Source organism: Lolium rigidum, chromosome 6 (genome assembly GCF_022539505.1).
Source record: "Lolium rigidum isolate FL_2022 chromosome 6, APGP_CSIRO_Lrig_0.1, whole genome shotgun sequence".
Lineage (NCBI taxonomy): Eukaryota > Viridiplantae > Streptophyta > Magnoliopsida > Poales > Poaceae > Lolium > Lolium rigidum.
In genome coordinates this window covers 333,505,063-333,519,678 of record NC_061513.1, presented here as the reverse complement: position 1 = coordinate 333,519,678, position 14,616 = coordinate 333,505,063, and the positions used below count along the sequence as shown (strand labels likewise).

The 14,616-nt window shown below is 47.4% G+C and overlaps 1 protein-coding gene across 1 annotated transcript; it reads right to left on the bottom strand.

Moving 5' to 3' along the window:
• Positions 1 to 12,863: 12,863 nt before the first annotated feature.
• LOC124665265 (probable glutathione S-transferase GSTU6) lies at positions 12,864 to 13,964 on the bottom strand. The gene is made up of 2 exons (XM_047202685.1): positions 13,588 to 13,964; positions 12,864 to 13,496 (listed from the first exon to the last, which is right to left on the bottom strand). Exons 1-2 carry the CDS (start codon positions 13,903 to 13,905, stop codon positions 13,119 to 13,121), a joined length of 696 nt encoding a protein of 231 aa, XP_047058641.1. The 5' UTR covers positions 13,906 to 13,964; the 3' UTR covers positions 12,864 to 13,118.
• Positions 13,965 to 14,616: the final 652 nt, after the last annotated feature.

The window sequence follows — 14,616 nt, the reverse complement described above, 5'->3', positions numbered from 1 at the left end:
CCAACTTCACCTCCTTCATGCTGTTCAGCTGTAGCTCAACTTCAATCTGTGTATGCTTATCACCTTGGTAGATCATTCTACTTCCATCGGGGCTTTTCAAAGACACAGTCTTGTTCACATGATCGATCAATGCTCCGTTAGCTTCTAACCAGTTCATACCAAGAATGACATCAATGTCCTTCATCGGTAAAATGAACAGGTCTGCGTCAAACGCGCATTTATTGATCATGATGACTTGTTTTTGTTTGGTATGGGTTACTACTATCGTTCCCCCCGCGGAAAGTATGGTTATGGGTGTTTCTAACTTAGTGCAACTAATCCCATGTTTGATGATGAATTGCTGAGAAATGAATGATGTAGTTGCACCGAGTATCAAAAAGTACTTTGCCAGGATGAGTGAGTATCTGGAGCGTACCTATCACTGCCTGATCGGAGTTAACCACCTCCTCCAGGCTGGTGCAGTTCAACTTGCCGAAGGGTTTCTTGTTCTTCCAGTTCCCTCCTCGGCTTCCTCCTCCTCCGGACTGACCTCCTCCAGTATTTCTCTTGGGGCAATCCTTCAGCATGTGCCCCTCCTGGCGACAACCAAAGCATATTATCCTCGGCTTCTTGCAATCCTTGGCAAAATGCCCTGGAAGTCCACAGCTTCGGCAAACCATTGGATTCGCAGTCTGAAACGCTTGGTTCCTCCTGCTATTGTAGTAGTAGTAGTTGTTGTTGTTGTTGTTGTTGTTGTTGTTGTTGTTGTTGTTGTTGTTGTTGTTGTTGTTGTTGTTGTTGTTGTTGTTGTTGTTGTTGTTGTTGTTGTTGTTGTTGTTGTTGTTGTTGTTGTTGTTGTTGTTGTTGTTGTTGTTGTTGTTGTTGTTGTTGTTGTTGTTGTTGTACCTTGGCTTGAAACTCAAGCTGGTATTGGGCTTGTTACTGACAAACCTCTTAGGCTCAAACTTGGCCTTCTTCCTCTTCTCTTCTTGCAGTTGCTTGAAATCATCTTCAAGAGTGATGGCTGCATCCACCAACTCTTGGAATTCTGTCGCTCTCATCATCCGGAGCTGTACCTTGAACTGGGGACTTAACCCCCGCAAGAACCTCTTCTCTTTCTTGTCCTCGGTGTTGACTTCTTCAACAGCATACCGGGACAGCTTTGAGAAATCCCTGACATAAGTCAGGATGGCCTTATCCTTCTGCTCGAGACTTTCAAATTCTCGACGCTTCAGTTCCACAATACTTTCAGGGACATTGGATTCCCTGAACTTCCTCGCAAACTCCTCTCAGGTGAATACTTTTCCAGCCGGATAAACGGCTACGATATTGTCCCACCATGATGCGGCAGGTCCACACAACAAGTGTGTAGCATAACGGACCTTCTCCAGGTCGTTGCAACCAACAGTATTGAGCTTTCGCTCAGTGTCCATAAGCCAATCCTCCGCGTCCATTGGCTCTGGCGCGTATGCAAAAGATATAGGCTTAGTGTTCTGGAAGTCTGATAAAGTGACTCCCTGATTCTCGGGTCTCTCCACCCTGTTCTGTTGCAGCAGCTCCTGGAAGAATTTATTCTGCTGCTCCAACGTTACACGTTGTCTCTCTTCCACCATCTGCATGTACTGGACGAAATTCTGCTGCGTCATGGGTGGTGGTGGTGGTGGTAACTGATTCCTGGCTGCTTCGTCAGCCTCTTCCTTCTGTTTTGCTTCGCGCTCCATACGTTGCGCTTCTGTCTCCTCTCCTACCGGTCCCGACATAACCCCTAGTTACGCAACACAAGATGATACTCATAATTACTCCATGCGCAAGTTTTCTGAGCTCAACCTTGTGCACAGAACTAGTCACGCAATGGAAATCAAGAAGCAAATCCAAATCATACAAAACATATACCATGTACATACTTAAGTGGTCTTATTACAATACTCAAGTCGATGTGAGTATGCAAACTCACTTATTAAAGTATATGTACAAATTTCTACAAATATTACACACTACAATACACGTGGTACTAGTGTATTGTAGTCTTGCTTCCCTTGGTGGTCTCTAGTCGATCTTCACTCCCGGTACATCCCAGGCTTCCATCCGGTCGAATGTGTCGTCCTCCTGACAAAACCTGGAACATAAGGTCTCCCCGTCGGCTGGTAGTCGGAATCAGATGATGATCCTAGGGAGAAATCAGTGTTCACGAACTGGTCATTCAGTGCATCATAGTCCACCCATCGGGTGTACTCCCCTGTGCCTCCACCATAGGTATTTCCTACATTCATATCCGACTCAACCTGTGTCGGATACCCTCCATCTACTTCCCCATTCCACGGATAACTCTGGTTCTGGGTCGTGGCGTCCTCATTCATCTCCCCGTCATAATATACTGAAGTACTATGGGTTCCAGTATCAGACCCCCAACGCCAACCCGTGGAGTTCTCTATAGGAGTCACGGAACGCTGATTGTTTCCGGATTCCTCTCCACCCTCATATCCTCTATAGGAACTACTAAGATAGTTCCCAGGTGTAACAGGTGTAGTTTCTCGTTCAGGGTGGTCAATACTAATGTAGTCACCAGCTGAGTAAACTGGTGTGTGCACCTTATCCTCCATAGGTTCCTTCCCCTTAGTCTCCTCATTGGGTTCAGTAAACTCCTCTAGCATTGTATCAGTTGCTCCCGTCAAATGACGGTTCAACTGAAAGAACAATGATAGTAAGTTGCGGCTATTGTCCATGTACTTTGTGGCTTCTACTGGTTTGCGTTTTGCATATTTGAAGTGGTTAAGCATAGGATCATCTTCCTCTTCCATATGAGGAATGTGTGTGAATTCGGAACCCATAAGCTCTTTCGTCTTATGCTCCCGAATATCGGTTATGGCTCTCATAACGGCTATGTGGTAGGCTGTGTTGATAGTCCTAGCTTCACCTGCTGGCATTACTACGCTCATTCCCAAAGATTCGGGAAGTCGTAGCCCTACCCTACACTTTGCCAATACAGTACCATCATAGTACATGTATTTCTTTACTTGGATCTGGGGATCACACCCAAATTCAAGTAACAGGGCACGAAGAATATCTGCGAGTCCTCCTTCATATTCACTCAGTGTGGAATCCATCACTTTCACGTTTCGTCCCGGACGTGAACTTGCCATTGTTGGCTGTAGAAATAGAAAGAATATAAGATTAGTAATAATGCATCATAATAGAGATAATAAAGAATTATCGCACTAAAAGATATGATTGTTGTATTCTCAATTGAATATACACCATATTTTTAGAGAATTCTTTACTAGTCCTATTTGACTCCTAACGTTCGGTCCCATTTACTAGGTTCCAACCTAAGGTCAAAGCTTTTGCTCTGATACCAACTGTGGTGACCCTGCATACCACTGCATGTTGTAGTATGCCAGTCGTTGATATAACATTCATGAAGTACCATTCCGCAAATATTACATCCCTCAGAGTAGTACAACAAAACATAGCAGGTCCATAACTCATTCATTTATTATTACAAGCATAAAACACATATTGTCTCCGAGCTCCTCTTGGGTCCTAAGAGGGATACTCCTGGGTTCGAGGCGAACCCAACTTAACTTACAATATAGAAGTTTCACTAGGTTATACATTTATTACCTCGAGCGGCTAAATACTAAGAGTTCACACCGCTCGGCTAATACTACTACTCGAGTGCTTCTAGGCTTGATCTCCTCCGGAAGCCTCCCCGGTTCCGTAGACTATGAGGTAGTCTACGCCTTCAATACCTCCAGAGAGGTCTAGTTCTTCATAGCCGATGATCTCGGCTTCTTCATGGTTGTCGTAGTCCTCCTCCAGACGATTCAGACAATCTAAGCAAGGGATTTAAGAGTGGGATGAGTACGAGCGTACTCAACAAGTTCATTATAGATAAGAGGTGTTTAATGCACTAACTACAATATTAGACCAGAAAGTCTAATACCAATGCAGGTTTTGATAAACATTTCTTCAAGAGATTGCTTTTATTTCAAAGAGCTATGTCCAGTCGGCCTTCACCGGTTTACTAGAACTTCATGGAGCTCCTTTCCGGCCGCGTTCGTAGTTCCATATCCCGGAACGAGGAGTGACAGTCACGGTTCTTTACACTCTGCAGAGGTGTGTTGCTTTACCCATAAGAGATCTTAACCTTGGTGCCAACCGGGCAGCTTTCCCGTCCACACTTCCTTCGGTGTGAGGCCCGGTATAAGGTCTAGCCAATCATGTTCCTCCGCTACCTCGCACACCCACCCTTTGTTGCATACCCCGACCCTGGGTCCTCGCCGGTCCCATTATTCCCACTCACGGGTGGACCCCGACCACGACAACAGTTTGGGACTCGTTAACCAAACTCCTTCGCTGGTAGCTGCAACCCATCATAGACCGCAATACCGTGGGGACTTAAGGCTTCCCTAGCCAACCGCTTGTTCTTCGGGCGACAAGTGTCTACGGACTATGCCGTGGGGACTTAAGGCTTCCCCAGCCAACCGCTCGCCCCGAGCGGATACAAGTGTCTACGGTAGAGCGCATCCGTTGATGTACGAGAGGTGGAAACACTTTTGACTACTCCGTCTCACTCCGGATCTTATGGTTAACACGGGTATTACGGCACAAGAATCACTGATCGACATTTGTTGTTAATCCTAGATGGATATTAACCCTTGCAATGGAACCTCCACCATATCCACACAATCCATGGTTCCATTGCCCACCACATAGTCATATTCATAGTTATGAAAATAGTGGTTTTGGTTTTTATGCAATAGTGATAATCATAGTACTTTGCAAGTAATTTGATAAGATACTCAAATGGTATGAGCAAGCGATGAACTTGCCTGAACACTGCAAAGTTTTGCAGTTGGATGGTGTGGACTGACCCTTGTCCTCTGTTTCTGAAAAATAGCATCATTGTCCGATAAGGGCAATGGTTAAAGAAGCAATTATGCATGATTCCAGTTTTAGGGTTTGTTCCCCCCTTCCGATGTCGTCATTATTTCATGTAAGAGGTTAATACTAAGAATAATTTGGGGATACTTTATTTAAAGTAAAATACAACCTTGAAATGTTGTCAAGGTGTTTTAAAGTCCAATTGTATTAATGGAATTATTTTCATTATTGAAAATAATATGTGTGATTTAAATGATTATTTAAATCATCAATTTAAGACTTATTCTTAGTTGTCTTCAAAAATTACCTTTTGTATTTTATTATGATAGAGAATTTTATGCTGATCAATTTTCATATTTTTAATTATTTTTTTAGAGCTATTAAATATTTATTGTGCTTTTCCAAAGTTTATGTATTCTAATTGAATTATGAAATGGCAAAAATGCCCCCGGGCCCACACGTCAGTGCGGCCCAGTGGGTTAGGTCGCACCCGAGCCTCTCGTTTGGCTCGGTCGGCCCACTCGTCCTCTCCTCTCTCCTCGCGCAGAAACCCTACTCCCCCTCGACTCTCTGGCGATGCCGTGGTCGCCGCCGCCTTCACTGAAATACTCCGGTCGTCTCCGACCGACTCCAGCGATGAGATGCGGCGGATCTGGACCGCCTCACGACGGCGCACCAGATCCTCCGGCTCGATCTGTTCTTCGTCTCCTTCTTCGTTCGCCCCCGTCGCGTTCGCCCGCACGGCCAGGAGGTTGCGCGGTGGTGCGCTGCTCACCGGCGAATCTGGTGCCGTGTCGCCGCCGTGGGCGCTGCCGTGGTGGTGATGGGGTGCTCGTGCTCGGCGACGCCAGGCCAGGCGCGGCTTGGCACTTCCGTGGGTGGCCTGTGCCGCCGTGCCGCCATGGCACGCCGTGTGCTTTGCTCCAGGTACGCGCCTCCATTTCTCCCCTTCTTCTCCTTCCCGGTGCTCTGCTATACTTTGCGTATGCTGCTGCGGTGCCTATGCCGCTATGCTGTGTGCTGCTGCTGTGCTCTTCTGTGTTTCCTAGCTCCTTATGTTCATGGTGATCTCCTGCTGTGGCCCTCCTGTACTTGCTCATGAGCATCCAGTGATGCCCATGGTCTACTGGCTTGCTATTGGCCCTACTGGCCTTGGCCAGTGTTGCCTAGGCCGTGCTAGTGCTTGCTGTTCTTACTGAATTCCTGTTCAGTTCAAATGTATTCATGTGTGATACCCTGGCTTGATTGCAGTGTGCAATTCTTGCAAATTTGCAAGAACCAGTGCCCTTGGGTGCTCTTCAGTGTGCTATAATTCATAGACATGCCCCCTTGAGCATGCTTGTGGGCTAGACAACACCATCCCTTGATGGTGTGCTTCAGCATACAATTATATATCATACATTTGATTGTCTGCTATGCCATTGTTCCCGTTGCGGGGCTATGTAATTTATCTGGTTATTGTGTTGGTGCTAGACTTGGCTGTGGTGATTTGTAACAAGAGCTAGTGAGGCTCTGATGATCAATTGATCATTTCTTGCTAGTGAGTAAGTGTGTGCTCCTCTCTGTGACTCACTTGTGCTCATCCAGTGCTATTTGTGCTTCATACAGGCTTAGCCTGTGTGTGAGGGTGCTTGTCCAAGCATCAGTGGCTGCTTGCAATGATCCTTTGGATCATCAGCAAGACTATGTGCATCAGTAGCTTGTCCGTTTCATTTATCTGCTTAATTTGCCTTGATATTTGGATAAATGATGTGAACTGTGACACAGTGATGATCATATCAATCGATTTGCTTGGGCTAGAGGGATGCCAACACTTGTTGGGGACCCTAGCCCACTCTGAACCCACCTGGGTGATGATGCATGTGCTGGGCTTGGTGGCTTGACTGTTTTGGGTGGTTGAGGTGGCCTCAGCAGCCATTCTTGGCTGCTCGGAAGCTCCCACCCCTTGTTGGCTTGCTTGTGGAAGGACAAGCTGCTCTCCGGCTGATCCCTTTTTGTTGGAATAGCCACTAGCCTTTCGTTGTTGAAAACAAAATAGACATGGATTTGTCTACTTGTCGATGGTTAGTGAACCGAGTTAGTGCTAGGTGAGTTTGGATGGCTATTTAGGATCAAATCCATGATGGATTTCTCTGGTTGTGTCATCTGTGTTGACACAACCAAGTGTTCCACGGGTTGTTTTCCTTCTAGCCCTTGCTTAAATTTGCTGGCACCAAATGGTTTTGCAACCAAGTGATGATACATCCAGGGTTTCATACCCTCTTTGCCTCTGTAATGCATGTGTATGCTTATTGATGAGCAAAGCTCTGTGTTTGCTCGAGGTTCTTTTGTGTATACCTCACTCCAGCTCCTAGAAATGGGTGTTGGTGTAGATGATAGCTTCTGTTTGAGTTGATTTGCTTCAGTGATGAACTGGTGCTTGTCCTGCTCCTCCTTGTGAGCTTGTGATCTTGGTTTATTTTTGGTAATTGGAAATAGGTGAAACAGCTCTAGCTGTTCACTCGTTCTTGGTGTTCTTGGCTGTTCTTGGTGCTCGGTGGCTTACCACTGCTGCTTGGTCGATGGCTGAGCTAGGGTTTCTTGGGGAAAAGTTTTTATATGGTTGGCCCTTGCTTCTCTGGTCGACAGCTCCACCTTTCCCTTTGGTGACTCACTGTGTGTGTGTGATGCATGCACACAGCCCTGTGAGCAGGCTGTGTGTGTGTGTAGCCTGGTGCTGTGCACTTGGACTTGGAATGGATCAGCTCGGCTGATCCCTGGTCATATCCTCTTCATTTCAATTGTTTGCTAACCTGCCAAGTGGCTTTGCCACTTGGCATAACTAGTTCTTTGTTGTGTTTGTGTGCAGGTTTCAAGAGGATGAACAATTGAAGATGAAGATCATCAAGTACAAGACTAAATGGATTTTAGCTTGTAGTATTAGGATAAATCATGGAATTGTAATTTCCTTTTCTTTTCTTTTTCTATTTTTGTCCAATTTATGTAATGTGTTGTAATATTTCATATTACTATTCTGGATATTGTAAATGACAATGTATTATGTGTGATTATCAATAAATCTCCCATTTTCCTTAATGAGCTTTACATAATTGTTTATAATCTTGATTAATGATAATTGTTTATTGAATTATCTCAAGTTTGAATTATGTGATATCCATTTGATGTTTGAATTTGAAATTCAAATTCAAATTTGGTTTGAATTCAATCATACAACTTAATTTAGAATTCAGTCATGCAACTTAAGATTGTGATGCATCTTCTCTTCTCTCTTCTCAAAACCCTAATCTAATTAAGTAAGAACAAGGTCATCGCACTCTCGAAACCCTAACCCTGTAGGATGTCGAGAGAGAAACCTGTTCCCCTTCGATGCAGTTTTGTTTTAATAGCGCGAAATTTCCCCGTAATTTACAATGCAATGCACATCCCTTTCTAAAATCTACCCCTTGATCGTCTCTAAACCTGGGACATTACAGTGAGTCTCTCCAGGAATTCATCGCCGACCTCGGCCTGAAGCGGCACAGCGCGCTCCACAACCTGTGGGTTGGCGCTGGCTGAGGGAGCATCTGCAACAAAGAAACATATGAGAAGATGAAAGAAAAAGAATACCTAAAGAATACTAACATCGTCGCCGGAAACGGGAGTTTTCGATGAGAACTTACCGGGGCGTGGGGTATGGGTGCGGCCCATCTTGAGCTCGGTCCAATGGACGTAAGGATCCGGGTCCACCGTATCCAGAGGCCGCTTCCGGCAAGGGCCTCGCTGCTCCGCTACAATGCGAGGGAAGCGCTGCTTTGCCTGAAAAAGAATAGAAAGATAGTTAGTCATACATCAAAAAGCTACCGGAAAGCAACCCGGATTGCGTAATCTCTTACTTCTTTAGTCGGAGGGTTGGTGGAGCTAAGAGGCAGGAAGCCCCACTCCCAGTCCATCGGCATGGCAGTCTGGAAGATCTGCCTAGCCTTAAGAAATACATCCTCTTTGCTCAGAGGGAGGCCGGTGATCTTGGTAGGATCGCCAGGGCCATACATCTCGCTTATTTTATGCGCCCGACGCTTGAGGGGAAGCACCCGGCGTGAGATGAAGGTGCGGATGATGTCGTCAGAACTGACGTCTGTCTCCTTCATCAGCTTCTCCATGAAGCGTACGATCCGGTTCGTCTCTATATGGTTGGTCCCAGGATAGAAGCTCCAGTTGACCTTCGTAGGCACTCCCGGATTGAAAGCCGGAAGGTTAATGAGATCCGGGGCGCCGGTGTTCTTCACGTAGAAAAAGGTCTGTTGCCATGCCCGGCATGACTCGAGACCGGTGAATTTAAAAAAGGGGCTCCCTTGACGGGAGCCGATGATACAAGACCCGCATTGAACGGGGGGTTTGGGCTTAGGAATGTCCTTGCCCTGGACGGAATTAATCCGAAGAGAGAAGAAGCGAGCGAAAGTCTCGCGAGTGGGACGGAGGCCGATGTAGCCCTCCATGAAGGAAACGTAGCAAGAGAGATAGAAGATGGCGTTGCCAGGAAGGTGGTGAGGCTGGAGTTGGTAAAAATCCAGAAAACGGCGAAAGAAATCGGAGGCAGGAAGGCCGAAGCCGCGCTCGAAGTGAGCAAGAAAAACGACAAACTCACCGGGTTCCAATACCGGTTCGATCTCGCTGCGCGGAAGCCGGCAGGATACCCCTTCCGGTATCCTTCTAGACCGGTACAACCAGTCGATTTCATGTTGTGTCACGTCGGAGCCCTTCCAGGCCCCACGCGTGACACCGGATAGATCTACTCCGGATGCTTGGCTAGAGCTGCCGGCCTCTTGGCTTCTTCCGGTATCAGTTTCCATCCGGACAAGCTCAGCTGAGAGTCCGTCGGAAGCTTCGCTCTGATGGCTACTGGAGGAGGATTCGGAAAGGTGACCTTCGCTAGACATACGGGTCTACCGGACGCCGGACTCTACTCGAAAAACTGATTTCCCAAGATCTACCCTTGCGCGAAGATCTACGAGTAAGAGAAAAAGCAAAAGAAAAGAAAGGGTAAATACGCTACCGGCCCAAGATCTGGAAGGCAAGAGAGAAGAGGGCGAAGAAGCATTGAAGCTAACCTGGGGCGGCGCGAGACGCTGAAGATGGTCGCCGGAGAAGCAGCGAACCTGCAGTCGCTGACGAGGTCCGGCGAGGAAGAGGAAAAGGAGTCGCCGGAAACCGTATGGTGCGACGGCAGCAGACGTGCAGCGGCGAGTCGCTGCGCGGCGAAGCTCGAAGAAGCTTGGCGAAGTCGCGGTGAAAGCTCACCGGGCGGCGGAGCTCTGGCGACGAACGGCGGCAGCAAGGGCGCAGGAGGGCTGAAAGCTCTAAGTGCGCGAGGAAGTGGAGAATGCGGAGAAAGGGAGGAAGAAGGAACCGTTTCCCCTTATATAGGAAGAAGAGATAATGGGCTGGCAACCGTTGGGCCGCGGCGGTTCAGTTCGTGGGCCGCCACGTGGCACGATGATACACGCGCGGAAAATAAAATGCCACAGGGAGGCCGCACGGATCCGGAACGGCAGGGGGGATCCGGTGCGGCGCCATAAATGCAGGCGCAGAAGCCGAAGGGAAGTGACCCCGGCATCGGCGCGTCGAGATCACGGTGCGCATGTCTCTGACAGGCACTGTACCCGAGAAATTCTCGACTTCACCGAGGAGGAGTTTAATGTCATAAGATACCGGAAGAGTCCGGAGGGTAACAGAAAGAAGCTAAGGCAAACACGCCGGAAGAGCTGAGCAGGGTGCCGGAATGACTAAACCGGTACCTTGTAATATGGGAAACTGGCATGGTCCGTCGGATAAAATCCACCGGACTATACCAGCTTCGGGGACTAATGTTGGGGGGATGACCCCCGGTATGCCAAAGGCATGCCAAACCGGATGGTTTGAGCCGTCAAGATACCGGTTTGATATTCATTCTGGAGAGCAAAGTTAAATGTTTGGCAAAGTAAATCTATACCGGTATCCCCAAAGAGAGGCATACCGGTATGGGCTAAGAAGACGCCGGACTGCCGGTAAGAGGTGCACTGTAGCACGTTGGCAGGACTGGTCAAAGATTCTCTCGAGAGCTAGAGGACAAGGGTGACCTAAGCAAAGTAGCTTTAAACGAAGCCCTGACGCCAAAGAAGAAGGTGACGCCAAAAGCAACCGGAGGACGTCAGCCTCCCTGATTAAAGAAGATACCGGCGTCACCTATGATTAAAGTAACTTTGTAAAGTAGTTTGTCTGTTCAAAGATGCCATTAGGGTTTCTTCCCCTGTAAGCCACCCTCTCCCCTATATAAGGAGAGGGGCACACCCCCATCGCGGGTACGTACGATTCATAAGCTATCTTGTATGCACAAACCTGTAACCTTGTTCTATCAATGAAGAAATAGATCTAGAGCAGAGTTCTTCCTTGTTCTCTCTTCTTCTACCTCTGGCTTAGGCTAAGTCTTGAGGAAAGCACCCGGAAGTTCATCCAATCTAATCAACAAACCCTCCCCCGAATCCTCTAGCGCCCATTCGGCCCCAACTTAAGCCATCATATGACATCTGTCTGTTCACCACGACGACAGCTAACCCGAAGGTGGACTTTTTAGGCATAGATGCATGCTGGATAGCGGTCTATGTTCTTTGTCGTAATACCCTAATTAAATCTCATAGTAGTCATCATGATATATGTATGTGCATCTCTATTTGTTAATTGCCCAACTGTAATTTGTTCACCCAACATGCTATTTATCTTATTGGAGAGACACCCTGTGGACCCCGGTCCATTGTTTTACATCTGAAATACAATCTACTGCAATCTCTGTTCTCTGTTGTTCATCGCAAGCAAACATCATTCTCCACACCATACGTTTAATCATTTCTTTACAGCAAGCCGGTGAGATTGACAACCTCACTGTTAAGTTGGGCAAAGTATTGTGATTGTGTTGTGCAGGTTCCACGTTGGCGCCGGAATCCCTGGTGTTGCGCCGCACTACACTCCTCCACCAACAACCTTCACGTGGCCTTCATCTCCTACTGGTTCGATAACCTTGGTTTCTTACTGAGGGAAACTTGCTGCTGTACGCATCACACCTTCCTCTTGGGGTTCCCAACGGACGTGTGCTTCACGCGTCATCACTTGCATGGGAAAGCAACACCGCGCTGCAAGTTGCGAGCGCGGCGTCGAGCCAGGCTCTTAGGGTTGTCCTATGGGTGCTCACCGGCATTGCCATGGGCCTTGCACTCTACTTCTTGCTTGTCGCCCGCTGCAGCGATCGTAGTGCGGACGATGACGGGCATTGGCCGGAGAAGGATCTCCACGAGCTGTTCCTGGAGTAGAGGGTTTGACTTATACGCCGGTGGAATGGCATATGGAGCCATTATTCCGTTCCCTTATTTTGTAAAATTTGTTTTGAATTTTAATTGCTCCTGTTACATTTTCAAGTGTCTTTTCACAGGCTTGAAACACGGGGACACAACAAAGGCATAGCCATTCAAGATGTAAAACACAATGAAAAGAAGAAAACAATATAATGTGGCCAACTAAACAATTTCGCATCGGAATGTGGATTCTTGTTAGAATTGTGTTCATGGACTTTATCCAAAATAGTAATACCTGTAGTGTTTGTGACACCTCTTTGTGGAACTGTTGACCATAAAATTGTTACTTCGGCCCTATTGCTGATTTAGAATATGATATTTGAATTTGAGAAATTTTTATATACTTAAAATGTACGCAATTAAGTCCAGTGTTGAAATACACTACTATAGCGGAAAGTGCACCGGTGTACAATACTAACCGGAATAACTAAGTTTTTTTGTTCAATTTCAGCTCCCATTGAACTTCAAATGCACAATTGAATTTTGCACATGACACGAACATCTGTTGTGTTGGAAAATGGAATAAACAAATATGTCTAGTTGCAAATATATTATATTGCAAAAGTTAATTTTGGCTAAACTCTATTTGGACACAAGTTTAAACAATTTCAACACTTATCTGTAACTTAGAGCATAAGTAGATTTGACCATCTAATCTCAGTATGCATTGTTAGCACCATTACTGAAAGTTTCTTACAATCATCTTACAATAATACACACCGTCTGAAAGTTTTAAACAGAAATGAAATCACTTAGGGGGCATAAACTGGAATTCAAGCAAAATATAAAAATAAATCTAGTTGTAGAAATGTGCGGATTATGATGTCAAGCTGGCACAGACAACAATTATTGAGACTATTTTATTGTGCAGTAAATAGGCTTTTTCAGTTGGTTTGATTAGTTGTTCGGCGCCGCAGCCATCCGGGCCTGCCTCATCTTAGCGAACTCAACCACCCTGTCCACGTCCGGCAACGCCGCCTTCGCAACGTCGAGCTTGCTGAAGCGCGCCATCCACGCAGCAAGGAGTGGGGTCTTGTCGCCGCCAATGAATGTCTCACCGGACATCACCTCCGCCGCCTTGAGCCACGAGAGCTGGCTTCCCAGCGCCAGGTCCACGAGCCCGACGCTTGCCCCGCCGAAGAACGCCTTCCCGTCGGAGCACTTCGCCAGGGCCTCCTCCAGGGTCTCCAATGCCGCGAACAAAGCCTTCTTCCCATCAGATTTCTCCTCCTCCGTCTTCCCCCTGAACAACATCGTGGCCCACGATGCCAAGAGCTGCGCACCCGCACATCATACTCATAGTGATCAGAAATGATGATGTGTAGACGTGTAGTGACAGACGTGAAATACAGAGCGAAAGGTATACCTTGTCGTCGACGTAGGCGGCCCAGAAGCGAGCAGTGGCTCGCTCGTACGGGTCGGCGGAGAGGATGGACGGGCCGGCGAACGCCTCGTCGACGTACTCCACGATGACGTTGGACTCGCAGACCGGCATGCCGTTGTGGATGAGCACCGGTATCTTCTTGTGCACCGGGTTGGAGCTAAGCAGGAGCTCGCTCTTGCTGGCAAGGTCCTCCTCGGCGTACTCGTAGGTCAGGCCCTTGAGAGCGAGCGCGAATTTCACCCTGATGGCGAATGGGCTTGCCCATGTGCCGAGCAGCTTCAGGTCGTTTCCGCCGGCCATGGTGCAAGATCTAGACGTATCTGTGTATCGTGAAGGCTGAGATCGTTTTGGATTGTGTTCCGTTGTGTAGTTGTGGGATTAATCTCACAGCAGGGGGAACTGTATATATAGTGGTCGTGTTTGGCACATGGACGGGGAGGGAAACATCGTGCGTCATCCGTGATGCTGCTTTGAGGCGAGCGTCAGCCGTGATGGAGAAACAAGCCGTAAGTTTGCTTTGACTTGGACTCCTCACTCCTTTATCATAGTATATGAACCTGAAGAGCTCCTTCATATATGTCGCATAATGGATGTCAATCGACCTCTTTTTTTTTTGAAATGGGAAAATATCACCCTAGCTTCTGCATCCAAGAAATGCACACGGTTTTTTATTAGATTATTCACAATATCTTACAAGAAGCAATACAAAAGATCAAACTCGAAGCCACCTCGCTAAACCTACAGTGAGATGAAGGGGGCGACAATACACCAACTCATATCATCCAAAAAACCAAATACCTTCCCAAGTCGCAATAGCAGATGAGAAGCACATCCACTCAAGCAAACTCTCAGCGCACGCCAACGCACACGCCACAGAAGCTGCTACCGCCGTCTTCCTCGACTCCATCTTCAAGAGGGATCGTCGCATTGACCTTGCCAGGTCTGCCATCGATCCCGCCACGGCGCCAGACGACACCACCATCCTGCGCGCGTCCATCACACTACGTCTGT